Raw genomic sequence first — 27311 nt, forward strand, 5'->3', positions numbered from 1 at the left:
AGGAGAAACAGAGAGTCGAAGTGTGTCAGTTTCAGCTCTTTTCTCTGACAGAAATAGTTCATCTTCCGCATTTTATGAACCGACTTCCGCTTCAGGGTTCGAACCTTATTCTCTAACGCAAGACAAAAAACCCCACTTCTGATGCTGTGGCCACTCAGGAGAACACAGGTGTAGTTAGTTGGCTTCATAAAGTCTTCATATGCAGTTCATCACAGTGCAGTAACATTCATTTTAGTTTTGTTTTGCTTGTGTGCCTGATGTGTCGTCCTGCAGGTTTCCCAACCTCGATGAGACTCACCTTCGTAAACAACAGTCAATCCCGCTGACCCTGAATGCATCTAAATCATCTTCTAACAAACACAAACTGTGACTAACAGTCGGAGGGCGTCGTCTGTTGAGCTGCTGACAGCAGTTTTAGCTGAGACAGCCGATTTCATCACAGTCACTTCCCTTTTTTAACAGCTAGTGTGCAACAGTGGAAACCTCGCACATGTGCTGCGACACACAGACGCACAATCTGAAAGCATACTGGAAAGCCCAGAGAAATGCAGCAGATTTCCTCACCGCCAGAGAACAAGGCAGTGCGTAAGGTCACTTTGTAACGTCACATTTCTGCAAACATTATTCAGTCTACATGGGGCACAGGAAGCCTTGTGGTTTAGAGCTACACTACACTCTGACCTTTTATTCTGTCATCAATGTTCACTTCAGAAACACGTAAAAATCCATCAAAAACAAAAAAGGTGATTATAAATTTTAAAAAGTGATTATATCAAACAGATTAAATACCTGTATCATTTTTTAAACTGTTGGTTTCTGACAAAAAATTGACCCTTTTTTTGTTTTTTTTCATGGTTCATCTAAAATTGTAAAAATATAAATAGGATTACACCCAACCAAAAAACATATTTTGTTTTTGTTTTGTCACGATTGGTTAAAAAAGGAAAAAAAAACAAAAATGTATCTGTTTTCTGTCTCTGTAACTTCATAAATAGACTGAAGTGACTACATTCAAAATAGATTAAATTAAAACAATCAGTTATTACCTATATTGACTGAAATTCCAACAACAAATGCTACCATCCCCAACAGGCCAGTTTAACAATTTAACATTAAGCATCATGACAATTAGACCAAATACAGATAAATGAGTGGTTCTTACCAGCTGTTCTGTAATGAGAGTCTTTGTTTTTCATCAGTCCAAAGCAGCAGGTATCTCCTCTGTCCTCTATCAGCAGTAAAGTAAAACGCTGTCAGGCCATATTTACAGTCAGATTTTGTGCAACAAGAATCACACGGTTGCATAACAACCACAGAAACCAACATGCCAACCGGAGTTTACACTAGTTTCATGAAAAACTGTAGGTGAATGATAATGTCTGTCTCATAAAATAACTCCATCAGGTCGGTCTTCACTCATCTCAAAAACAAGAGACGAAGAACCGGCTGTCTGGCCACGTTAACACCCAGAGCTCTGCATTTTTAATTAGAATACATGTAGACATGTGACTGTGATGACCAACATGATTCAGACTGCTCCAAGAAACGACAATATTCCAAATATACTTGTGGGTCACGATTAAAACTCTGAACTGGATGGGTTTGAAAGGCAGGCAATCTCCGGGCTCCAGATTAACTTTTCACTTGCAACACCGGTGCAATCTACCTTGTCACAGGTAAAACACATCACTTGCTAAACATTTTCTTATCGATAATGCTACAATTCACCAATGTTCCCTAAATGCTCCCCTCATTGCAGGTTGCGGCAGCTTCTGCTTGGTGGCTGCAGTGCTCAGACAGGTGTGTGACCAAAAATTATTTTGAAAAGAGATAAACTAGGCCTTTCTAACATCAGATTTGTCCCACAAGAAACCAAGTGATTTTTTTTCCACATGTGGTCTTTTCTATGAGCGAAAAAAACGGCGCATGCAGGTACACTCTGCATTTCACGAGAAGACTGCATTCTTAGGCGGAAATACTGCAGTACACCAAAGTTATAAAGATACTACTTTCCACCACTGTTGTTAGTGTTCTGTCAGGGTTGTGGGTTGTCTGCATGTTTACATGCTGCTGTTACAAGTAATTTCCTGCCTCGCACAATGCGACCACTTGAAATTTTAACTCGCACACTCTCAAAGAAAGGTTGCAAATGTGACTATTTTGGTCACAGTCTAGAGGCCTACATAAACGACACTATTTATCAGCAAGAAATTCTAAAAAGAGAAAGTCAGATATTCAACTTTCAGACTCCGATTTTTAAACTAATTCTTTGTGATGTGCCATCGCTTTGAAAAAAATCTAAGCATACAATTGCAATATTTCATCCAAATTATTTTATCTACATGTGTCATTAAAAAATGCCAAAAATAAACAGTTTGTTTGAATCAGATATTGCAAAAAACTAAAAATTCTGTGCTCCTCTGTGCAGCCACGAGGCTGTAACTGGCAGAGCTGTGTCCAACAATCACATGATTAAAATTCACAGACTTTTCAGCTGAACTGCAGGCAGTGTTTCCATAGAGCAGAGAGGAGACAAGTCTCATTACATTAACCATTCGCTCGAACCAGATTCTGTAAAAAAAAAAAAACCCTAAAAATTCTTTACTTCTCAGGACAAAATTGAAGACATTATTGACTCAGTTGTGACCAACAGTCATGTGACAAATAAAGAGGAACTTTTCAGCTGGACTGCAGGCAGTGTTTACACTGAGCAGAGACGCAACAGGTCTCATTATGTGTTTCATATTAAAAAGTTTCTTGCTTGAACTAGATTCTGTAAAAAAATTTCACTGCTCAGCACAAACATAAAAACATCACTGGCTCGGTTGTGACCAACAATCACCTGACAAATACTGGGGAATTTTTCTGCTAACCTGAGGCTGCATTTACGTAGACTGGAAAGGTGACAAATATGGAAACTAATTAAATATAACTAAAATGATTCAAAATATAAAGAGTCAAACATCTAAACTATGTAGAGCCTCCATTTTTTCCCAGTATTATTAACAGCTGTGGACATTTGGAAAAATAGAAAAACAGAAACAGATGTTTTAAATTAAACATCTCCCAGTTAGAAAAGAACAACCTGTTGTTAAATCAACAGCTGCTAACGTGAACACTGCAACAACCAGTTTATGATCTGCAAACTGATATTTCTGATGTCAAACTAACAACCAAACAAACTACCTGAATTTTAAGGGATGAGTTTCTGTTTTTACAAAAATTAAGGCCAAAGTTTTCAGCACAAATTTTTCATACATTTTCAGTAGTTAGAAATAAAACAGAAACGTAAAGCAGCTAAATTAAACACTTTTATCTACAGGCCTTAGACAGACGAGCTAGCATGTTAACGTTAGCTCTAGGAACACTCTGAAGTGACCCATTAGTCAATGTGAGCAAGGTGGAAAAATATTGGACCTGTTGATTCCAGGTTGAATAAATATTTCTGATTTGCATCATTCTAATTATCTTATGCTGCACAGAAGATGTTTCCATGGAGGTGCAGGACTTTATATTGCAGCGAAAAATGAGCCCACAGTGAGGCAAAATGTGACGGGAGCAAAAAAAGTAGCCAACTGCCGCTGGAGATCAGAGAGGATTAATGAGGCAACGATGTCTTTATAAGACTGTTAGCAGCCAAATATAACCACATAAAACTTCTAAAAGAAACGTCAAATAGAATCGACTACGCAGTGAAAACATGATGACTGTAGGATATTCAACACATTGTCACAATGAATTAAATAATAAAAACTGAGCTCTTGGCAGCATATCTGAGCTGAAACTCTGCGCGAGGAAAACCCTCCACAGGACTCCTAAGCTGTCATCGTGACAGAAGCAACTGTATGTTGGTAGCAGATGAAGGAAGTGATTATCTGTGACTCTCACAGCATTTAATCATAATGATGCATGATTTCTGCAGCGACCTGCATGCACAGCTGCTTCAAAGTTTCCTGTCTGTGCCACACAGCAGGTAGCATTGTTTATTCAAGTGAAACTTCAGTGTGAGGAAGTGTTTGACAAGTGAAACCGTTATTATTAATGACAACAGAAACCTGAAGCTGTCGTCTTCTGTCAGTTCTGGCTTCCCTAAAATCACCGTTTCTGTTTCTGCTCTCTGCCTCAAGCAATGTGTCCGGCTAGCTAATGGGAGACTCGAACAAAGTGTGAATGTAGTTAAACATTATTACTGATCACTGTCAGGATGTGATGAGACTTTCAACAGATTCAACAAAATGTGTTCCTGGAATACGTCAGTTACAAAATACTTTTCTTTTTTAAAAAATCTGCTAAAAAAAAAGGGAACATCTGACAGATTGGGTGCAAAAAAATACATAAAAAATGATGGAACATTATTACATTAAAAACTAGAAAAATAACAGCAAATATCTGTTAAGCGTTGACTTTTTTAATGATTTAAATACAGATATCAGATATACAAAACAGGAAAAATCTGTAAAATAATATTTAAGAAAACAAATTACTGTATATGATTTTACTTTCATATAACAGCATATATCTGTAAAACAATTACATTTTTGCTAATTTAAATATAGTAAAAAGTAGTGAATATTTGAAGTAAATGTTGTAAAAGAACGAGTTACTTTTGCAAAAACATAGATTTTTTTTAAAGTGGACATTATTTAGTTTTGTTCTTGTTTACAGTTAACATTTAAATTAATGTTTTTCCATGTAATTTTACAAGGTAGTATCTGTAATTTAATAAAACAGGAAAAAATACAGAATTATCAAAATTGTGTTTCTATTTATTAGAAAACATTTCCCAGTCCCTAATGTATAACATTTTACTTTAGCAATACAATTATATTTTTGAGGATTTAAGTACCCAAAAGTTTGTGGAATTTTAATTAATTTAAATGCTGTATGAACAAATTGCTATTTGCAAAAAAATTCACAGTTTTGACCTTTTTTATATATCAAATATTTGAAATTACATTTTTCCTGCAATTTTACTCGATATCATCTATAATTTGATAAAACTGGGAAAACCTGTAAAATAGTATTTTTTAAAAAATCCCTGTAAAATAATATTTCTTTGCTGATTTAAACACAGTAAAAAGTAACTAACAATGGAACTTTGCAGTATTAAACCAGATAATTTTTATTCTAACATTTTTCCAGCATGTTTCTAGGTAATTTCATTGTTGGTACATGTGTGATTATCCTTCATGAAACACTAAAAAGCAAAAACAATACACATTAAGTTGAATCAAAGCTGGAAAATATACTTTAGTTACAGAAAATGACTGTTTTTACAAGATAGCTATTGTTTTACAGTAGTGTTTGGTGCCCCAGCTGCTGGAATATGACAGTTTTCACAAACCTTTCTCAACAAAATGATGTTTCTGGTAACACAGGACCAGCATTGTGACGCATTTAAATGTGGAAACGGGGTCACAGACCTTCCAGGTGCAGCCTGATGAACAATGATGCAGCTGAGACCCAAAAACCAGCAGGTTTGAGTCTAGACCTGCAGGATTCAGGTGTTTTAACTCAAAGATCTGCTACTGTGGCCTCATAAAACATGCAAAAAAATAATCTATAACACAAACAACTGTTGGTACGTTCACACCCTCAAGAAGGAGCAGGCAGCAGAAAGTTTAGACTGACCTAAAGAAAGACTAAAAGTAAATCAGATCACAATCAGATCAAAAGATTAATACTCTTTTAGACACCACAAACTGCCTCCTACTAAATGAAAATTGATAAAAACGTTTTCGGTGATGAAAAAATTAGGCACCTAACAGTTGTTCTGTGATGTTTTGTCTCATTTTTGTAATTTTGAGTCCCATTTTGGCCGTTTTATGGGTCCTTGTCTATAGGACAATTTTTCTCTTTGTAGCCTTTTTATGTTTTGCTTTTGTTGCTTTTTGTCCGCTGTGGGAGTTTTGTGGGTCTTTGAGACAGTTTTATCTCTCTGTGGTAATTTAATATCTTTTATTAGCTGTTGCATTGTTTTTTGGCTTATTTTTGTCATTTTATGTCTCATTTAGTGGTGTTCTGTCTCATCTGTGTCATTTTCAGTCTCTTAAACAGTTTTGTCTCTTTGAGGTAATTCTGTGTCTTGTTTTTCTTGTTATATGTCATTTGGTGTCTCATTTTCGTTATTTCATGTCTGGTTTTGGCTGTTTAATTGGTCTTTGGGACAGTTTTTTCTCTTTGTGGCCATTTTATGTTTCTGTTTTGTGGTGTTCTGACTTGTTTGCGTCATTTTTGATCTGTTTGGGACAAATTTTGTCTCTTTTTGTGCTTTTTTCTAGTCTTAAATCATTTTGTGTCTCATTTTGTCTTTTTGTGTTATTTCATGTCTCTTTTGGACAGTTTTATCTTTTTGTGGTGACTTTGTGCCTTGTTTGGGTTGTTTTATGGGTCTTTGGTACACTTAGATAAAGTTTCTTTGTGGTAATTCTGTGCCTAATTTTTGTTGTTTTTCTGCTGTTCTTTGTAATTTTTTGTCTCCTTTTTCTTGTTTTATCTATTTGTGGTTTTGCGTCATTTTGTATCCATTTTTTGATATTTTGTATCTCATTTAGGTAGTTTTATGAGGACCCAGTATGCTTTATTTTCGTCTCAGTGTTTCGACCTATTGCTTGCAGTCCCGCCTGTAGGTCTACTCTGGACATTTAGTTTGAAAAGCTGCCACAGTGAGAGTCAGCGGTGCTGCGAGGCATATAAACAGAGCTTTCACTTCCAGTTTGTCGGCGCAGCTGAGGAGGATGAAGGTATGAATAGATGGCTCAGAGGTGACATCTCCACCGCAAACACACAGCAGGGATGTGTGTTTATTTGTGTGTTTATCAGTGTGTCAGAGCTGCCAGTTAACTGGTACAGAGGGGAGGTGGACTACAAAGGCTCTTTGTCTCCTCTTGCTGCCATGGTAACACGTCAGCATCTCCCACATCAGTTACTGGCATCGTCTCTGAGCAGCTTCAGTGAGCAAATGAAGAGTGACATCAGCAGAGTCACATGTTGGATTCACACTTGGAATAAACTCCCTGATAACACATCTGTAAAACATCATTTCTGCATCACTTTTAACACGAGTCCAAATAAATGACACATGTAGGATGTTAAAGAGCGCAGATTAGTCACAACAGCTGAAGAGATGAAGCTTAAAACTTGCAACATGATCCCAAACATCATCATATAGAAGCAGCAAGATTAACTGCAAAGTTAAAGAGCTGATGTCTCTTTATACTACGACTGCAACTAATGATTATTTTCTGGATGATTCGATCAGCTGTTTGGTCTCTAAATTGTCAGAAAATGGGAAAAAAGATGGGAAAGTTTTGTCCAAAGATATTCAGTTTACTGTCAGGAGGAAAGAAATCAGAAAACATTCACATTCAAGAAGCTGCAATTACAGAAATTAGATTTTTAAAATTCAATTAACCTGATTAAATGATTATCAGAATCAATGTTGATTAATTCAACAGTTGAAAACTAATTGATCGTTGAAGCTCTCTTTAGCCACATGTGCTCCTTCTTTGTTTTCAGTTTAGAAAAAAATCCTGCAAATTAATCTGAAATTTTAAAGATAACAATTAATATTTATTTTGTAATTTTTCAAGCAAAAATAGAAAAAATTACAAATATTTGCAGATTTCAGCATCTCAGAAGAGATGTTTTGCTGCATTTCTTTGTCTTTTTTCACCATGAACTGAATATTTTTGACTTTCAGTTGAACAAAACAAAACATATGAAGGTGTCACCTTCTGCTCAACTTATTTTTGTAAATTTTAGTGACTAATTAAATAATAACAATTATAATAAAAAGAATTGTGAGTTTAAGTAAAAGTTGTTATTAATATTGGGCTGCAGCTACTCATGATTTTCAATATCAAAAACAACCCTCAGATAATTAGTTTAATGTCAGAGTGGAGGAAGGAAACCAGAAAATATTCACATTTGTGAAGTTCCAAACACAGATTTTCAAAAAAGTTTTCAAAAACTTTCTCAAACTGATTGTCTGATTACCAAAATCAGAGTCGGAGTTGAATTTAATAGTCAATAACCCCTTGATGCCTGAATTTATTTACAATTAAATAAAAAACATTTTTTGTGTTTTTGCTTTCCAGCTGATGCTAAAATAAGAGGCGATTGTTAATTTATCTATTACACATAGAACATAGATACACAGATATATATAATAACAATAACAGATATATAATAATTAGGTCCCACTCTGACCGGTCTTACGACAAACCAGCACTTGCAAAAGGTTCTGAGGTACGTATTGAATAAGCACAAACCGTCATTGGGGGAATGGATACGCTATCTCAGCTGCAGTCTGAATGAAAGTGGTATGTTGCGAATTCGCGACAATAGGAATCGAGGGGTTAACTAATCGATTAAACGTTGCAGCTCTATTCAGTAATGATCAGAATTAAACTATACGGGCAACTCTTATGTTTTCAGTTCAGAGAAAGTGATCCTATATTTCCTATATTTCTTATGTAACCATTTCCATTTTAAAACCTCTATAAACTCCATCAACCCTACATTTTTTCAGCTTTTAAAACGGTTAAGAAAAGCATGAAAATGCTTTTAAAGTAACTGTCCACCTGATAGAACATTCTTGATTTATTTCCACATTTTATGGATTGAATTAAATAAAATGATCTGTAATTATCTGTTGGCTGCATCCCGAAGAATTTCTGACTGAATCTGAAGTCAACAGCACAACAGCCAACTTCTCCAGTGAAATTTAAACAACTGCAACCACGAGACATTCAGCTAGTTTTATCTCCGACTTCTGTCCAACATTTGGTGTTTAGGAATAATCTGCCAAGACAGAAAAATGCTGCAAACAAACATGACGAGGAGGGTATTTATCACACAAAACAATAAACTTACTTCAGAAACAAGTCTTGAATAATTAGTAATACTACTTTTGTTAAAGTAATGAATATCTCAAAGCTGTTGTGATAAACTTGGCTGATTCTTCACAAACATCAGCCTGAGAAGCCAGAAAAAGCCTCTGGTAACGTAACACCAGCCTTCTCTTCCAGCAGTTAGTTTCAGTATCTCTCGTTATCTGTGGGCTGTTCAGGATTCAGCTGGTTTCATTTTAAAAATCACATTGTGGGGAATTCCTCCAGCAATGGATTCAGTCCAGGAATGAACACTGATGTATTCATCGCCGCGCCCAAACATGTGAAGGAAGCCAGCAGTTCGGCCTCCGAGTGTCACTTTCTCCAGATCAGAGCCGAGTTCAGACATATTCTGACTTTCTCCTCAAAGCATCCACTTCATGAAACTAAACTGGAAGCGCTGCTTGTTGCTAAAGTGCTCTTTCCTAAAAAAAATTACCAAAAATACACCCTTTCCAAGAGACAGAAACTGGAAAATTGTCAGATTTGTAAGATTCCTTGAATGCATCTCGGACAATTAACCAAATCTAAGCTTAACTGTGAATAATAAAGAAAATTAACAGATTTTCAGCTTTCAGAAGGTCCTTGAACGCATCATTTGTGACATATGTTTCCATTGGGGGCAAAAAACAAATCTGAGCATAAAATGATGACATTTCATCAAAATTACTTTATTCTACAAGTCTCATTTCTAAATTCACCAAAAATAAATTTGTTGCTCTAAACAGATTTCTTAAAAAGCTAAAAATTCTGCGCTGATGAACACAACGGTGAAGCCATGACTGACTCAGTCGCTTTGTAACTTTTTTCGTGTCGCTTGTCCATTTTTTGGGTCGTTTCGTGCCTCATTTTTATAACATTTTGTCTTGTTTTTGTTGGTTTTTTTTGTCTGATTTTTGTTGTTTTGATCATAAAGTAAAATAGGTCAGGTTGTTCATAATGTTTTGTAAAAAGATAGTGCCTTAAATTTGACCTGAAACAAAGAAAAAATTTGGGGTTATCATTATTTATAGCTTATTATGCTGTGATTTTACTGATCCGGCCCACTGGAGATCAAATTGGTCTGAATGTGGATCCTGAAGTACAATGAATTTGACACCCCTATTATTATTATTTCGCTAAACTGTTCCAGGATGGTAAAAAAGTCAATCGGTGTCTGAAAGTCTGAAGTTGTTGAATTAATAACTATTTTAAGAATTGATTCATCAGTCCAAGCAATTTTTAAAAATTAAACAGTCTGAATGTTGGGATTGCAGCTTCTTTAAAGTTTGCAGCTTCTTTAAAGTTTATATTTTCGGCTTTCTTTCCTCCTCTATGACAATAAACTGAATATCTCTGGACAGGGTTAGGGTTATTTTCTCACATTTTAGAGACCAAACAGCTGATCGACATCATCCAGACAGTAAACATTTGCTGTTCCTGGATGACGTTAGGTTGCACTGCAGCAAAACTTTCCTCTGCACATGCTCACATTGTGCAAACTCAACCTGCTGCTCAGTAGTCGGGCTGCGTCGGATATGCTAACACCAGTCTGGTCTATTTAAAGCCTGCTCAGAAAGCACAGCCCCCTGGGGACAGTTTGTGAAGCTCCCCGCTGCTCTCTGAACCCACACTGAGCTCCAGACGCCTCCGACGGCAAGAACTCGACCATCTGCAGGTTTCATTCAGGTTTCAGAGGACGACCTGGACTATTACCGAGCTGAAAGTGGAGGAGCTGCAGACTCCTGGAAGAGGCTTAAATATGTGCCGTCTAAATTTAGCCGAGCGCCGGCAGCATCAGGAGGACTGAGAGGACGCTTTCCAAATTTAATTCACATGTGATGATGCAGCGTTCACGACGGAAACAACAACCAGAGAAATAAACAAACAGAGTTCACAGCTCTGCACAGCATGTGAACCGCTGCAGCTACAGGCTATTTAAAGAATCAATTAATAAATTAACCACACTGTAACATGTACATTTCTTACTGTTATTTTACTAATAAAAACATATATAAAATCAAAGAATAAAGCATTAAATTGCATGTAAACCTTAAAAAATAGATCAAAACTGTAATTAAATATTAAAAATCTTTGTTTTTATAAATTATAATTTATTCATTTACAACATTTGACTGTGCAATTACACTATTTTGAATATTTAAGGAAGCAAAAAATATATAATTTTATCATAAATACTTATTTGAATGGGAAAAATTAATTAAGGATTAAAAAGCTGTTTATTTCTTTAATTGTTTTCTTATAGATTTTCCCTGTTATGTTAAATTGCAGATAACACATTTAAAAGTCATACATTTATACATGTTGACTGTAAAATCTGTATTTTCATGAATTGTAGTACATTCGTGGACAATATTTGACTGTTATTTTTCCTGTATTTTAACAAGCAAAATATATTATTTTACAAATACTTATCTGAAAGAAAAATTATAGATATTAAGGACTGAAAAATGGTCAATATTTTTTAACTGTTCTGTTAAATTACAGTTAATATCTAGAAAACATTCAAAAAACATTCAAAAAATATTAATTTACATGCTGACTATAAAAAAAACAAACAAAACAGATCAAAACTGTAAATAATGTCCATATCAGAAATCAGTATTTATACAAATAAAAAATTGTTCTTTTACAATGTTTGACTATAAAATTACACTGTTTTACTGCATTTAAATCTGCCAAAAATCTAATACAATTTCACCGAAATTTCACATTATTTGAAAAAAAAATACTTATGTATATTAAGGTCATACATCATTTTTCAGTTTTCCTTGTTTTTATTTTTTAAATTAGAAAAAACATTGAGTAAAATCTTGGGAAAAAAGTACTAATTTACACGTGAACTGCACAAGGACAAAACAAAACAAAAAAATGGCCACATGAAAAATCTGTATTTTCATAAATCGTCATTTGTTCTTTTACAAAATTTTACTGTAAAGTATTTTTTTCTCTTACAGTATATATTTGTATGTATTTTAAACAGCCTGTATTTTACACACTTCTACACTTCTACGTATTGCAAAATTTCAGGACTCAAACATTTCTTAGCATTTTTTGGAATAATATAGATTTTGTCTGAGGAACACAAATGTTGGAACCTAATTTCATGTCGATGCATTTAATATTCAGTGGCATGTATCACAGTGAAGGACCAGTGTCACAACTTCTCTGCCATTAACTACTTAAAATTGAAGACCGATATTATTACTGGTGAAATAAAATGAATACAGAATGTCTAATTTCATAAACCAATGCAAACAAAAACTACAGACTGCCTCTGTATCTGTATCATGCAGTGATGGAGGATCTACAAGGACGTCCTGAAACTGGATCTCTGCACATCAAAGCTGTTTGAAGGTGAAGGTTTAGAGAATCAGCAGTAAACTGGAGAATAAAGCTCTCAGACAGAGAGGACAGATAACAGAAGTTAACTCTCCGAACCTCTGATTTCTGAATACATTTAGTTTGCAAAATAAGTTTACTTTAACTCTCTGACTCCCAAAATTTGCCAGCAGGATTGAAAAGTAAAAAAAAAAAAAAAATCACCAAAATGATGCCATTTATCAGAAAGAATTGTTACATTGGTTGTGAAAATGTAAAAAAATCTGATATTAAAATGGTGATATTTCATCAAAACAACTGTATTCTGCAGACATAAAGTGTTCGTTTGGATTAGATCATGTAGAAAACAAAAAAATGTGCGCTCTTAGTTTTCAGATGAACTGCAGGCAGTGTTTCCACAGAGACAACAAGACAGACGAAGAGGAAAATAAAACAGACTGGAGCCATAAAATAAATGCAGCATTGATCAAAAACTGTGTACAGAGGAGCAAGTTTCAGTCTGGTGAAACACTTTTCTACAGATGATGTGCACAGAAGAGTGAAAAAGTTTTAGAGGCTGTAAAAACAGAAACAATTAAATATGCATAGCATATGGAGACAAAACAAGCACAGAGAAAAACGAACAAGACACAAAAGCTAAAAAAATTAAGACAATAAATGACAAAAATGAGACACACAATAAGACAGACAACAAAAAAGAAAAAATGGGAATGGGAAGACAAAAGATTACAAAGACAAAACAGAAATCAACAAAAACAGAGCACAAAATCATCCCAAAGAGACCAAACTGTCCCAAAGCGACATATAAAATGACAAAAATGAAACATAAAATGACAATAACAAGACACGAAAAGACACAGAACAGGAAATGTAAAGCACAGAAAGACTACAAAGAATCAAAGACAAAACTAAAAACACATTAAGTAACAGAAATGAGACACAAAAACAAGACAAAACAGTTCCAAAGACCAATAAAACAATCTAAACGGGACACAAAATGACAAAGGGAAGACAAAAAATTACAAAGACAAAACAGAAAACACGGCACAAAATCACCACAAAGAAATAAAACTGTCCCAAACCGACATATAAAATGACAAAAATGAGACACAAAATGACAAAAAAAAGCAAAATTTGACACAAAACTGTCTCTCAGAGTCTGGAGAGGCTGTAAAATGTAAATAGTTAAACATCTATAGTATGTGGAGCAAAAAACAACCAAAACTGATGTTGGGACTTTAGATGGGTAAAAAAAAAACTGCCCAAAATGCACCCAACATCACTAATTCATTAATCTGAAATACATCTATTTTCTGTCAGCCTGCAACTATTAATGCAACGTAGCTTTGCAGAAATAAACACGATCGGCAGAGCATGAAGAAAAAACACTGAACAAAACAATATTCTCCCACAGATGGTGGCTGAGGATGGAGGCCGGCTGCTGGCCAACATGTCCGACGGCTACGCCCGCACGCACGCACGCACGCACACACACACACACACACACACACACCTTTTACTCTCCAGTCACTCTGGTGATGATCTCATCCAACGCAAACTACAACGAGGTCGACAACAGAGCGCATTCAGACTCCATCTGAATGAGTGACGCCACAAGCAGCTGACAGGAGGCTGGTCAGAGGTCAGAGGTCAGAGGTCACAGCTCCACAACAAGTGGTCACACAGAGCCACGATACCGCCATCCATTCACTCCAACAAGACACAGACCAAACACGACGTCCTGCTGCCCCGAACACTCACTGCAACAACATGTGACCACGATGAGACACAAAACATTAAACACAAGAAAGACAAGACACAAAATGACCACAAAAGACCCAAGTCTGTCCCAAAGCGACACAATACATCCAAAAACAAGCCACAAAATGACCAGAAAGAGACAAAGCTGTCCCAATGAGACACAAAACAAGAAAAATGCAATACAAAATTCCCAGACAGACACAAAACTGCCCCAAATAGACAATGACAATTACAAAAGCGAGGCACAAATTGACATAAAACAAAAAAAAACGAATCACAACATGACAAAAACAACACAATATATAAACTAGTAGAGACAAAACTGTTCCAGAGAAAAACAAACCAACCAAAATGTGACACAAAGTGACAAGCAAAACACACAAAACAAGAAAGCGTGACACAAAATGCCCAGAAAGACACAAAACTGTCCCCAATAGATAATGACAATTACAAAAATGAGACACAAATCACATAAACAAGAAAAATGAATCACAACATGACAAAAACAAGACATAAAACAGCACAATACATCAACTAGTACTGTCCCAGAGATACACAAACCAACAAAAACAGGACATATAATGACAGAAACAAGACACAAAACAAGAAAAACACGACACAAAATGCCCAGAAAGACACAAAACCGTCCCAAATAGACAATGACAATTACAAAAATGAGACACAAACTGACATAAAACAAGAATGACGAATCACAGCATGACAAAAACAACACAATATATGAAATAGTACAGAGACAAAACTGTCCCAGAGAAACACAAACCAACCAAAACAGGACATAAAATGACTAAAACAAGACACCAAAAATAAAAAAACAGACACAAACTGACAAATGAGTTATTTTTTCAACACAAATCACAAAACAAGACACACAAATTGCTCACAAAACATAAAACTGTCCCAAAGACCCATAAAATGACCAAATAATCCGCTGCTGAAAGTAGTTCCCCAAAACTGCACATTTTTTTTAATAGACTGGGACTTGTTGACTATAAGAAGAACATACAGATCAAGATTATTCCTACTGGAAAAGCTGCATAAAAACAAAAGCATCCGACAGTGGGATGAATCCTGTTACATAACTGTGTATCAGGCTTCAGGAAATATTCATGCCATAAAACAGCGAACTGTTGGAGGCTGAGCAGAGGTCCTGGGAGGGTAATGAGGAGCCCCTGGTTCAGGATAACAACACTGCGAGTTGCGTAATGCGGCGAAAGACACGCAGGAGTCAGTGAACGCAGCGCAGGAGGAATGTTGAGCAGTCAGTCTGCACTGACGCAACTGTTGATTTCAGTTTCTTTGTAGGTTTCATCAAACACAGAACAGACATGAACACTAACCCACAAAAATTAAGCTTATTTTTAACAGTGTTTACTTCTAATTTATTGAAAAATTTTACAGTATGTTGCTTTTTTTTTTTAGTTTTGTTAAATTACAATCACCAGTAAAAGTACAGAAAAAAGGCATTAATTTGCATGTAAAAAAACCCGCCAAAACTTTACATAACATCTACATAAAAAATCTGTATTTTATTCAATATTATTTAGTTGTTAATATATTTAAATAAGCAAAAAATATGGATATTTTAGAGATATTTGCTGGAACTAAAAAATGAATATGAAGGATTGAAGAATATTAAATTATATTTTAAATTGTGTGTTTGCTCTTTTTTTGAACAGATTTTCCCTATTTTGTTCAATGGCATATAATAATAATAGTAAAATCACAAAAAAATATTGATTAAAATGTTAACTTAAAATAAGAGGCCAAATGTTTACATCAAAAATATGTAGTTTCATAAATGGTGAATTTTTATTTTGTAATGTTTGACCATAAAATGACAGTATTTGTAATTGCATAAGATATCAATATTTTACAGATATTCACTGTTATTTGAAAGAAAAATACTGTATATTAAGAATCAAAAAGTCTTTAAAGTCCTTTAAAAGTCCTTAGAAAGACTTTTTAAGTTCACATATTAAACTTAAGAACCTACAATAGTATATGAAAAATGAGTTTTAAATTAAATATTAAGGTTAACACCCTACAATATTAAATAAAATACTAATTTACACATCTAAAAGTCCTTAAAAAGACTGCTTTTGTTTGAAAACCAGTCAGCAATTAACAACTGTAATGATTAATTGATAAGTTATTAACTATTAAATCTAAAATAAACAAACAATAATAAATAAATATAAGTATAAACTGCAACCCAAGATATTTGACAGGGTTTATGCATCGTCGAGTCGTGCAAACTTTATATTTGTGTCCGGAAAAAATAAGTGAAATAGTCAGATTTCAACTCTGGATTATCTTCAGAGGAACTGACATCTCCTACAGAGTTCCCAGAGGACTGATTCTAACGGGACGCCCGCTGGATCTGATTGGTCTGTATGTACATATAAGTAAATAACATTAATCAGCCTCAGAATGCCTCAGTAAAATCCTCTCTCTGTTCACCGTCTTTACTCTGCAGCGACAAATTCTTTACAAGAGGCGACAAGTCCTGCTGCCGCCGTCTCAGGTATCCTGCTGCCTGCCAACACAAACACGACGTTCACCTGCGCTGCGCTCAACATCCGGCTCTTTGTGTCGCAAATGCATCAACATTCAACTGCCTGAAGTTTCCATAAACTACAGACGACGAGCACAACACGATCACAGGCAAACCGAAAGTTTGCATTCCTCAAAATAAATCACAATTTCTGCTGCACCGAAAATGTGACTTTTGCTTCTAATTAACACCCTTACAACCAGCTAATTATAAGGGAGGTTTTAATGTAGTTTCACCCGTTACAAACAAAAGAACAACTTATGCTGTTTATCTACAAAAAAATGAATAACTGTAATTATGTAGTATTTATACAAGTTTTAATAATGGGTTTGTTTCTTTTTAAGCAGCTCCAAAATATTCAAATACAATGTGTCTTCGTATCTAAAACAAATTATGGCAGAAAAATTGATATTGTATACATTTTTACTATTTTTACTGTATTGCACTGTTGTACTGAGCTTTCAAGTGGAGCAATATGACTGTCATTACAAATTTACATGACAAGTTCACATATTAAAGTCAAGAACCTACAATATTATATGGAAAACAAGTGGCTAAATTAAACAGTAAGGTTGACACCCTACAATATTTTATAAAATACTAATTTAAATAAATAAATTTGATACTAAGGTTAAGTGGTTAAATTCAATGCAAGTCATTTCCCTCCTAATCTGTATTGAAAACAGGTCATTAAAAATAATCAATAATTATAGATATGAATGATTTTTTTTAAATGACCGTGATGAACCAATCTGCTGTATCATCCAGTCCTACAAGAAAAATTAATTTTCCTCCAGTAAAATTACTCAAGTTACCAGCTGAAAATGTATGGAATACATCATATCACAGGAAAACTAAATACTGCGATGTACTGAGTATAACAGCAACAACTGGACTGTGTAATTCCCAGAGAAACTGCAAGTGTGACTGCTGAAAGCTGCTGCAGCTTGCAGTTACTCGAGTACATGAACCGGTTTTACCTGGCATCAAACCGGCAACCTCAAGATTCAAAGGCAACAAACTCCCCCAGCGAAGCCACATAAAAACAAGATGCTCATCGTGTTTCATCATGTTTTGCAGACAGAAGAAAGTTGAGAGCTCGACAGTGACGTTCCTATCAAATGAGGCTTAAATCAAAATTATGAAAGCTCAACTGAGTTGGATATTAACATTGTGAGAAAAAAAAGACCCTTGTGGCTTCTTTTTAATGTTAATTATGTGCTTATTGAGGCAATTTGTGCATTTTTGAGCAGGTTATAACTTAATTTATTGGTCTCTAAAAGCCGTAGCTTCACATTTTAGCTGCTCCTGTGACAGAGATGTAAAACCCTTCGTTTCAAGGGAAAAAAATCTCTGAAAATAAATGCTTTTAGCAAAGAAAAGTCATACAATAAAAGATCAATGGGATCATTTTAAGTCCTGACTGAAGTCTGTGGATGCACGTATGTCAGAGCAGTAAGCTTTAAAAGTTGAGTCTGTTCTCCCATAGGATGCCACCCATTTCAAAATTCTAATGAAAAAATAACCGTTATATAAGTCAGCGAACATTGCATCAATATATTCTATATTTTCTAGCTGCAAAAGTATGAGTTATTGCGCTACAGAAATCGTACAGAGGAATAGTGAATATTAACCGCAATTCTTGAGGAAATTGCAAGTGTGATTGCTGCTCCACACATGCAAAGATGCAAAATCCTACATTCTGACAACAACCTTTCTCACTGCAAGTGTTGCAAGCAGCAGAAATGTACAGATAGAAAATTCAGTATCAATGAGCAACAGTCACTATACTGTAGTGTGATTGCTGATTGAGGCAAATTAGTGCGTTTTTTAGCAGGTTAGAACGTTTTTATTGTTGGTGTCGTAAAACCACTGCTCCAAACTGTAGCTGGTCACATGACACATGATGCAAAACGCTTCACTTTGTAGCTGCATGTGTATTAGAGCTACTGGGAGCTGAAACACGTACAAAAGGACAATAATGATGAAGATAAGAGCAGTCAGTGCTGGCTGCTAACTGAGCAGCTCCTCTACAGAACAGCTGATGGAGCTGCAGTGCAGACGGGCCCCAACAGCTGCTGGACATTTAAAACCTCCTCCACCTTCACACACACAGGCTTCCATTATCGGACACCGCTCTGCACGCTTCAGTTCCGGTTGTTATCAAACACCATCGTGATTCGAACTCATCCGGACATAAACCGCTGTGAAAACAGTCTGGAAGCTCCGTCGGTGTTCGCCTCTGCGGCGGTTTACCGGAGGACGGAGCGATGGTCGCTGCCGCTGCAGCGCTGTGGAGCCCTGGGGCCGCCATGGATCCGGGTTCCATTATCGGACGCGGACTCAGAACACGACCTCCGTGTTTTCTGTTTCTGTGTTTGTGACATTTTTTTTTTTTTTTTAAACGTGATTTTCAACATCTGGAACAAACTGTTCCCGCCGCGCCGCTTCAACACACGAACACACGGACAATATCTGAGGTTATAAATTGCTAACAATGTGCTAGCTGCTGGTTAGCTAACGCTACGGACGCTGACAGGTGTATTAAACCGGTAAGAACGCACCGGGCCCGGTGTTTTAATCGGCGTTCTACCGGTTACGGAGCCCGCCGTGAAACATTACTGAGAGAAAACGGAGGTGTGTCCGATAACGGGCGCAGCGCTGCTCCCGTTATGCCGTTTGACGCCTGCTAGCTCTCCGGGTTAGCATGCTGCGTTAGCTCCGCTCCGGTACCGACACCGGCTCCGCTCCGCCAGTGAGCCGGTTCGGCCCGGGGCTCTGACGGTATCGTACCTGGCTGTGTGAGCTGGTTCGTTCCGCAGGTGAGCAGCACCATGTTCAGCTCTTCTCACAGGTGACGTCCATGTTCGCTGTGCGCGAGAAGCCGCAGCGCGAGACAAGAGCTTGGCCACAGCCTTCACAATAAGAGCCTCTGTTTATGTGACAACAGTTAAAGCTGCAACCACGCAGGAGCTTATATAGTCACAATAATAATAATAATAATAATAATAATAATAATAATAATAATAATAATAATATGTATATGTATATGTATATGTATATGTATATGTATATGTATACTATTTAAAATATTTATAATAATTATACTATTATTATTATTATTATTAATAATAATAATAATAATAATAATAATAATAATAATAATAAATAAATAAATAAATACACTTTATTATAGATCATTAACACCTAAATGTGTCTTTTCATATTGTAATACTACTACTACTGCTATAATAATGGTAATAAAATACATTTCATTGTAGATTATTAACACTTAAATGTACCGTTTTAATATAATGACACACTTTATTTAAAATCATTATCTAAATGTGTCTTTTAATTTTTATAAGTATAATACACTTTATTATAGGTCATATCATTTAAGTCTGTCATTTTAATATAATAACACATTTTACTGTAGATTTTTAACACCTAAATGTGCCTTTTCATATTTAGAATAAAATAATAATAATAATCAAATACACTTTATTATAGACTATATCACTTAAATATGTCGTTTTTATATGTATAGCACATTTTATTCCAGATTATTAACACCTAAATGTGTCTCTGCATATTTATAATAAAGCACCTTTAAAATAGATTACATCATTTAAATGTTTTTTTACCATTTATAATAATTATATTGCAATTATAATTCATTTTTAATAGATTATTATCACTTGAAACTGTCTTTTTCATATTTTTAATAATAGTACACTTTATTAAAGATTACCTAAATATCGTTTTAATATTTTTAATAATAATGATACCCTCCATTATACCCTCCATTCTTAACAAAGCTACAAAGCGCTTTAGACAAAGAAAAAATACTTCGAATGACCAAAAACATAAATTAAAATACATAAAAGGGAGTCTGAAACATTTCATGTTTTTATCATTATTTCCAGGTTCAAATGAGAATATGACACATTTTCATTTATTACATAATAAATAAAAAAACTGTAAGTTTCTAGTTTTGATGTTAGATTTATATTTAAAGCAGAAAAACTACCTAATTTCACAAAAAAAAAAAACCCAACCCAACACCAATATAAATACTTTATGACCTAAAAGTAGGACAGAATGAGAAATATATCTTCCAAGATTAAATAAGAAAATGACACATGCTGTATGACAGTAAGAAATATGGAATATGAAGGTATAATAACCATAAAGAGATGACAGCAGCAGCTTCCATGTTTCATTTGTTTATTTTCTGGAAAATAATGTGAAGGTACAGTCTCTTTAAAAATCTCTTCTGTTAGCTTCAGAAGCACCTCTGGTTTTTAAAACATATTAATATGTACAACACACGCAACGTTCCCTGGTTATTACAAGGTTCAAATAAAAATCTGAATAGAAACAAAATTTATTATTCAAATACAAAGCGACAGACGCAGAAGAGCTCGGAGCCAAAAATAGACAAACTATACACAACATTAAGAATATGAGCGAAATTAATATCAGACACGAATAAAAAATATGAAAAAAACATGAAATATGGCCTTTAACTGATCCCTAATCTGCACACACACACTCTCGCTGGTCAACAGCTCCCCCTACTGGCAGAGTCTGGAACTGCAGGTTAAACTCGACTGGTTTTATTGCATAACAGCAAGATGCTTCAAACACACGCAAACACACACACACACACACACACACACTGTAACACACACGCTCAGTGGAGAAAACACAGATGCTTGAATTTGGGGATTTTCTCTAACAGAAAATGAAGCTTCCCGTTCCGCTGTTTTTGATCTGCTCTCCTGTAGATGTGAAAATAAACTGCTTCTTAAAATGAAAATTAACACTTGAATAAAACACGTTTTCTCTCAAACTCACTGCAGCCGACATCTCAGATTTCTCCTTCGAAGCTTCAGCCTTCAAACGTTCCTCCTCTGACACTGAACAAAAACTGTGGCCTCTGATTGCTCTGAGTGGTCTGAACATTTAAGCGTTTAATTTTAGAAATCTGTCTTACAAGCTGTTTTCTGTCCAGCTGTTTTACTCTTTTAAGCCAAGTTACTTCTATTTTTTCTTCTAACATGTGCAGCACTTTGGTTGCTTTATTTGAATAAACTGGATCTGATTTTTCTCTCCACGTCTGGTCAGATTTAACGGTTTGATTCTACCAGCTCTGTGGCAAAGAAAGAAAAGTGCTTCAGAGACACATTTAGGAACTTTTGTGGCATCATCGCCTTACGTCAAGAGCGTCTATTAAATGAAATGTGAAGATCAAAGACACCAAGATGTAGAAGAAAAATAACAGTGGTAGTTACCGTCCCAGAACAGAGCAAAGAAGGAAATAAATGGGGAAAAAAACTTGAGGAAAAAGCTGCCATAAAGAAACAACAAATCTCACAGTAGATTTCTTTCAGACACTGACGGCAATGTGTTTGAAAAGTGAGATTTTTGGATTTTAACTGGATTTTTTTTCTCTTCACATCAGGTTTGATTGAACAATTTCCATTCTGCCAGCTCTGTTAGACATTATGAAGTTGTGCAACAAAGAAAATTCTTATTTTTGCTGCAGCTTCGGCTCATTTCAGGATGTCTGGTAAAGACAGAAAGTGTGAATCCAGGAGACACATTTAGGAAGCTTTTGTAAAGATTATTTTGTGGCTACGCTGCCTTTTTCGGAAACCGAGGCAGACGTCTAAATTATGACGGTAAGAATAGTTAAAAAACAGATGAAAGAAGGGAAAAAATAGAACAAAAAGAGGTTAAAAAAGGAGAGAACTCTAAGAGTTTTGGGGGGGAAATCGACAAAATTTCAACCAAATTGACTTTACTTTAACAACCAAACACAGAAAACAGATTCAGCCGACTTGGTTAATCGATTGATCCGATTAACCACCTGAGGAACCCGTCAGCTGATCAGTCCTGATCAATAACCTGCCTCATCTCATCCTCGTTTCGCCTCACACTCTGAACAATCAATCGATTATTAAAGGAAATAACTGATCGCAGTTTCTTCTGATCAATACGACGTCACATTAGCTTCTCTCTGAAAAAGTAGAAACAAACTGAAGGAATCTGAGCCAACAAACAAGCCGAACTGCTTCAGCTGTCTCCAGATAATCAAAAAACAATCAGTAACTTTTCAGTATTAAGTTTCAAAATGTGCTTCGTCTCTGCTGCTCCACCGTCTGTGTTTCATGTTTTTCAGTTTACTATGTAAAAGCAGCTGCAGGAGTAAAGTTTCCTCTCAAACTGCAGCACTGAGGTTCTATTTAAAGGCACATTCTGCTTCACTTCAGCTCCATTAGTGTGTCTGTTGTGTGTCTGCGGGTTGTGTTAACTTCTACACCTTCACTCTAGAGACCCAGTCAAAAAAAAATCCAGTTTGATGAGTTGAATTTAAAGGGACATTCTGCTGAATAAATACATTTATCTGAAGCATAATTTAATACCGTAACACTGAGTTTCACTTGTAACAGCATTGATTCACAGTAACACGTCTGAGACAGACTCTCTGTCAAGGCAGTAAACTTTGCATAGAAAAGCTGAAAAAATCAAACAGTGAATCATTTTTAAATCTGAATTAAGTCAGTCAATGTCAGTTCAGACAGAAATACGTCGCTGCATTGTCTCAGATTTAATTCAGAATTTACTTTTTTGCAATCTGATACCCAAAACTAAGTTTTCTAAAATATTTTGGCTGAACTTTTGAGAGTTTTTAGATGCATGGATTTTTGTGTTTTCACCCTCAAAAAGTGTATAAAGCCTCATAAATTGTTCAATTTCAACACACAAGAACTTACAGACCTTAATGCACACCAGTTTTTGTGGTAATAGCAATGAGTCTACATCACAATTTTGTCAACATATCAAAAAACTGGAATCTTGTCCTGTCATATTTGACATAAATAATATCCTACTGATGTTAGAGCCCTCAAAATTTGGTGAAATGACAATCAAAGGATGTATTTTTAGTAGAATTGTGGACATATTCATATATATATATATATATATATACACTTACAGGGACTTTCTGGGGCAACAATACCACCCTTGTTTGAAAAATTGCCATTTCTTTTCATTTTCAAGAACCAATAAACAAAATCTCATCCATTCAGTCATTTGAATCAGCTGGAAACTATATTGTCTGCATCAAAAATAATTTCAAAATAGTCTAAAATGACTGAAAATTCATTCAAAGTGACTTGTAAAAACATGAAATTCTCAAATTTCGAGACAAAAGCATTTCAGAGAAATTCATTTTTGGGCCCAGATAATAAATAAAGTCTGAACAGAAGCTGACTTGTTAATAAATCTGTAACAGCCACAAGTGACCTGCAGGAGGCAGCAGATACACCTCGACCCTCCTCAGTCTGTTCTAACTTCATCACCGACATCCAAACCTTGTTTCTGTTTCCTGGCCGATTCCCTCCAAGCCTTCACACTTTCACTTCTGCTCACGTTCTGTCACTTTCTGCACAAACATCAAACCGATTTCCACGTTTCACTGCCAACAACGAGTCTCTGTGTTTCCACATTAATCTGAAGTGAATTTCTGAAAGGCAGCAAAGACAGAAAATCTTGAACAAAAAGTTGATTGAGAAAAAAACCAGTTGCAGATAAAGTTTCTGTTAGTTTTCACTCCTGACATATTGACTGAACTTTATCTTTTCATGCTCCAAGGATCAAAACTGAGGAGCTGAAAAGTTGTTTATTCAGAAAAACGAAGATGTTGTGAATAATTTTTCTTTTAGAATCAATTAATGGTGAAAATTACAGATTAGCTTGAACTCTGCGTCCACATTAGGGTTTGTAGTTTAAATGAAGCAGATTAGATCAATGAATAATAATTTTTTTCACAAAAAGTTGTAGATTTTTTGTATTTTTTTTAATCAAAGGTGCTTTTTTACTATTTGTTGTCGTTTTTCTCCGAACTGTAAAAAAAAAAAAAAAAAAAAAAAAAAGATGGAGAAGGTGGAGAGTAAACTGTGGACCACCAGGATTTTCTTTGCTTTACTAAGGAGCTAATATTAAATGAATTTAAATGACTTTATTCTGTATATATTTATTCTTCTTATTCGACTGCTTTTAGTTTTAGTGCTGCTCACAGCTGGAACATTAAATCTGAACTAACTGTACCTGCAGCTCAGTTTAAAACCAGCATTATAAACTATTTTCTCTTGTTAACTCTGATCTGTTGTTCATTCTCTCCTCAGTTATTATTCTGTTTGTGATTCATCCAGATTTAAATAGACTTTAAATGAATCTTGTGTTTTTATTGTAAAACATTGCTGATGTTTCCAAAAAGGTGCTGCACGATAAAAGTTAATTATCACTGAAATTTATAGATGACTAATCAAATCCAGATGTGCATCTTTGTGAACACAAGAGATGAGCTGATGTCCGAACGTTTTCCTGGCTCCAAATTAACTGAAGTTTTTTTGGACCAAGTCGAGAGTGAACTTGGAGTCCACAGAGATTTTCTTTGGTTCACTACAGAGCTGGTTTTAGAGGAGCTAAAGAAGAAGAACAAAATGCATAATTTCTCTTAAACTCTGAGCTAAATATACAGATCTGTGCAAGAGCCTGAAGCGTTTTCAATATCTAGATTCTCAGCATCAGGAGGTTCAAACATCCAGACGGACTCAGAAAGAACTGGAAGAACCAGGAGATCCAGAGGAGAAGCTAAATATGGATCTGACTCAAGTTTTTTCTCCTCAGTTCATAAATAAAACAGTTTTTTAAGCGTTCTCACTTTGCAAAAACTTTTGCACACAACTGCATCGATCAGATTCACTCTGTTCGCTGCTCTGATCTGTTTTCTTTTAGATCTGGGAAGTAAAAAAGTGAACATCTGACAGTGTTTCCAGTGGAATGAGCGAATATGACTGAGAATCGCTGTGATTTCTGGATCTTTTTACCTGCTGAGGAACTGAAAGGCTTTCAGTCTCTGATGGCACATTTACACTTTCGATCGCAGCATCATTTCAAGGTTTAAAGCTGCTGTTAATGGAGCAGAAGACTGCAAACATTAGAGGAATCTCTGTCATACAAGCAGCAAAACTGTCTCTTGTTTCCACTCAAAGGTGCCATTTCTGATACATAATCCCACATATGCTCGCACAGCATCATTTCAGAGATTACAGACGAAATGTGCATGAAGAATTTTCCTACATGATCAGAGACAAGGATGCTCTAAACTTGGATAAACTGATCTTAAGTGGATCCCTGTTAGCGTACATGTTGTGTATGTTCGAATTTGTAATGCTGGTAGAATAAAATTGCGAGATTAGAATGAACTACAGTAAAATCTTTTAAATCCAGACTCTGATAATTCAAAGTACTTGCTTAATTCAAAGTATAACTCCTCTTAATTTAAAGACATTTTCTTAACTGTTATGCCTGCATTTTGCAGTATTTAGATGCTTTCTGTTGCTAGAATTAAATTCTGAAGGGTAAAAAATGTATGAAATAATGTTAATACCATAAACACTGGAGCTGAGATATAAAAAAAAAAATCCCAAAATATGACACCATCTTGAAAACTGGTTGCTTTTTTCTAAATTTGTGACCACGTGTGACTCACTGCTTGTATGACAGTCTGATGATCCCAGTGATCTGCTCCACTGGTGTCTGATCAGAGGCAGCTTCATGTCCGACCAGCTGGTTTCTGCATAAAACAACAGACCAGAGTGTCGATCTGCAGGGACACTTATTCCAACTGTATATAAAGATGGCTGAGCTCCTTTTAAAGTGGCTGATGACGCAGGCGAAGCCTACAATTCGCTGAACAGCAGCTTTGGGGTGAGACAGTCCCAGCCAATCACACGAGCAGGCAGGTTCCACACGACATCACGATGCATAAAAGCTTCTGAAGCGCTGCTGGTTGTACAGACGACACAAAGCCGATACCGCGTTTTAATCCTGCGAGTGCATTTTCCATCGGCGTGCAGATAAGACTCAGACAAGCTAATGCCTAAAAGAGAAGCGTCTGTTCTTCAAGCGTTGCGAGAGCATTTTTAGTTAAGTGCCTTCGATGGAGAAGCTGCCCCTCCTTCACTTCAGAAACCTCCGGTCCTCCTCTCCAATACTTGAGCGACTCCAAACCTCGCTCTGCACACCAGCCGGCTCCGGGGCGGAGCGGCGCCGTCCCCTCCACCTCTGAGCGGGCGGCCGCATCTTCGCCAGGTCCCACCGAGCTCCTGCCGCTCGGCCGGGGGTCACTTGAGGCGGTCGGACCGGAATGAGTCCTCCACGGCCGGGTCGGCCAGCATCAGGTCTCCGTCCAGCATGTCCAGGGACAGAGGGTCCATCCGGAGCTGCTCGTCCAGGGAGAACGGGTCCATCTCGAAGCCGGGGACGTGGGACAGGGCACTGGCAATCTCTTTGGACAGACCGGTGGGGGAGTCACCTGCAGGGGGAGGAGAGAGGGAGGACGTGTTAGAGGAGGCAGAACCTCCGTTGGAACCAACACTTCTGAAGGAATGACAGCAGAACATGAGCACAGGGTTCTGTCAGCAGCCATATTTACTGTATCTGAAGTGTGTTTAATGAAAACACTGAGACAGAACACAGAGGTTTAAAACATCAGGACTGTCCACATACTTCTGACCACATGGTGCAGAAATGAAGTTAATGCAAAAACTAAACATTCTGTCAATTTAACAACTGATTGTAATGAAGATTCAAACTCTTTTAATTACCAATATTATTACTCTAATAATATTACCATGATTATTACTTTTATTATGATCATT

General features: G+C 36.0%; 2 protein-coding genes across 5 annotated transcripts in view; both read right to left on the reverse strand.

Moving 5' to 3' along the window:
• Positions 1 to 19494, reverse strand: part of LOC111568264 (DENN domain-containing protein 4B) — a 60614-nt gene extending 41120 nt beyond the window's left edge. Inside the window, exon 1 of one of the 2 annotated variants that reach the window (XM_023269832.3) lies at positions 19366 to 19494. Coding sequence is in view for 1 of the 2 variants with exons in the window: in XM_055013748.1 (XP_054869723.1) it covers positions 1163 to 1326 (164 nt within the window). In the remaining variant the exon portion in view is untranslated. Of the gene's footprint in view, positions 1 to 1162; positions 1342 to 19365 lie in introns of those variants that run through there. The other variant, XM_055013748.1, reaches the window with a different exon arrangement.
• A 1291-nt stretch (positions 19495 to 20785) lies between these two features.
• Positions 20786 to 27311, reverse strand: part of LOC111568265 (CREB-regulated transcription coactivator 2) — a 47496-nt gene continuing 40970 nt past the window's right edge. For all 3 annotated transcript variants that reach the window (XM_035947943.2, XM_023269836.3, XM_023269835.3), the window contains one exon: positions 20786 to 26965. In XM_035947943.2, coding sequence (XP_035803836.1) covers positions 26775 to 26965 — 191 coding nt within the window. In that variant the 3' untranslated portion in view covers positions 20786 to 26774. The remainder of the gene's footprint in view (positions 26966 to 27311) is intronic.

This window comes from Amphiprion ocellaris, chromosome 9 (assembly GCF_022539595.1).
Source record: "Amphiprion ocellaris isolate individual 3 ecotype Okinawa chromosome 9, ASM2253959v1, whole genome shotgun sequence".
In the NCBI taxonomy this organism is placed as follows: Eukaryota; Metazoa; Chordata; class Actinopteri; family Pomacentridae; genus Amphiprion; species Amphiprion ocellaris.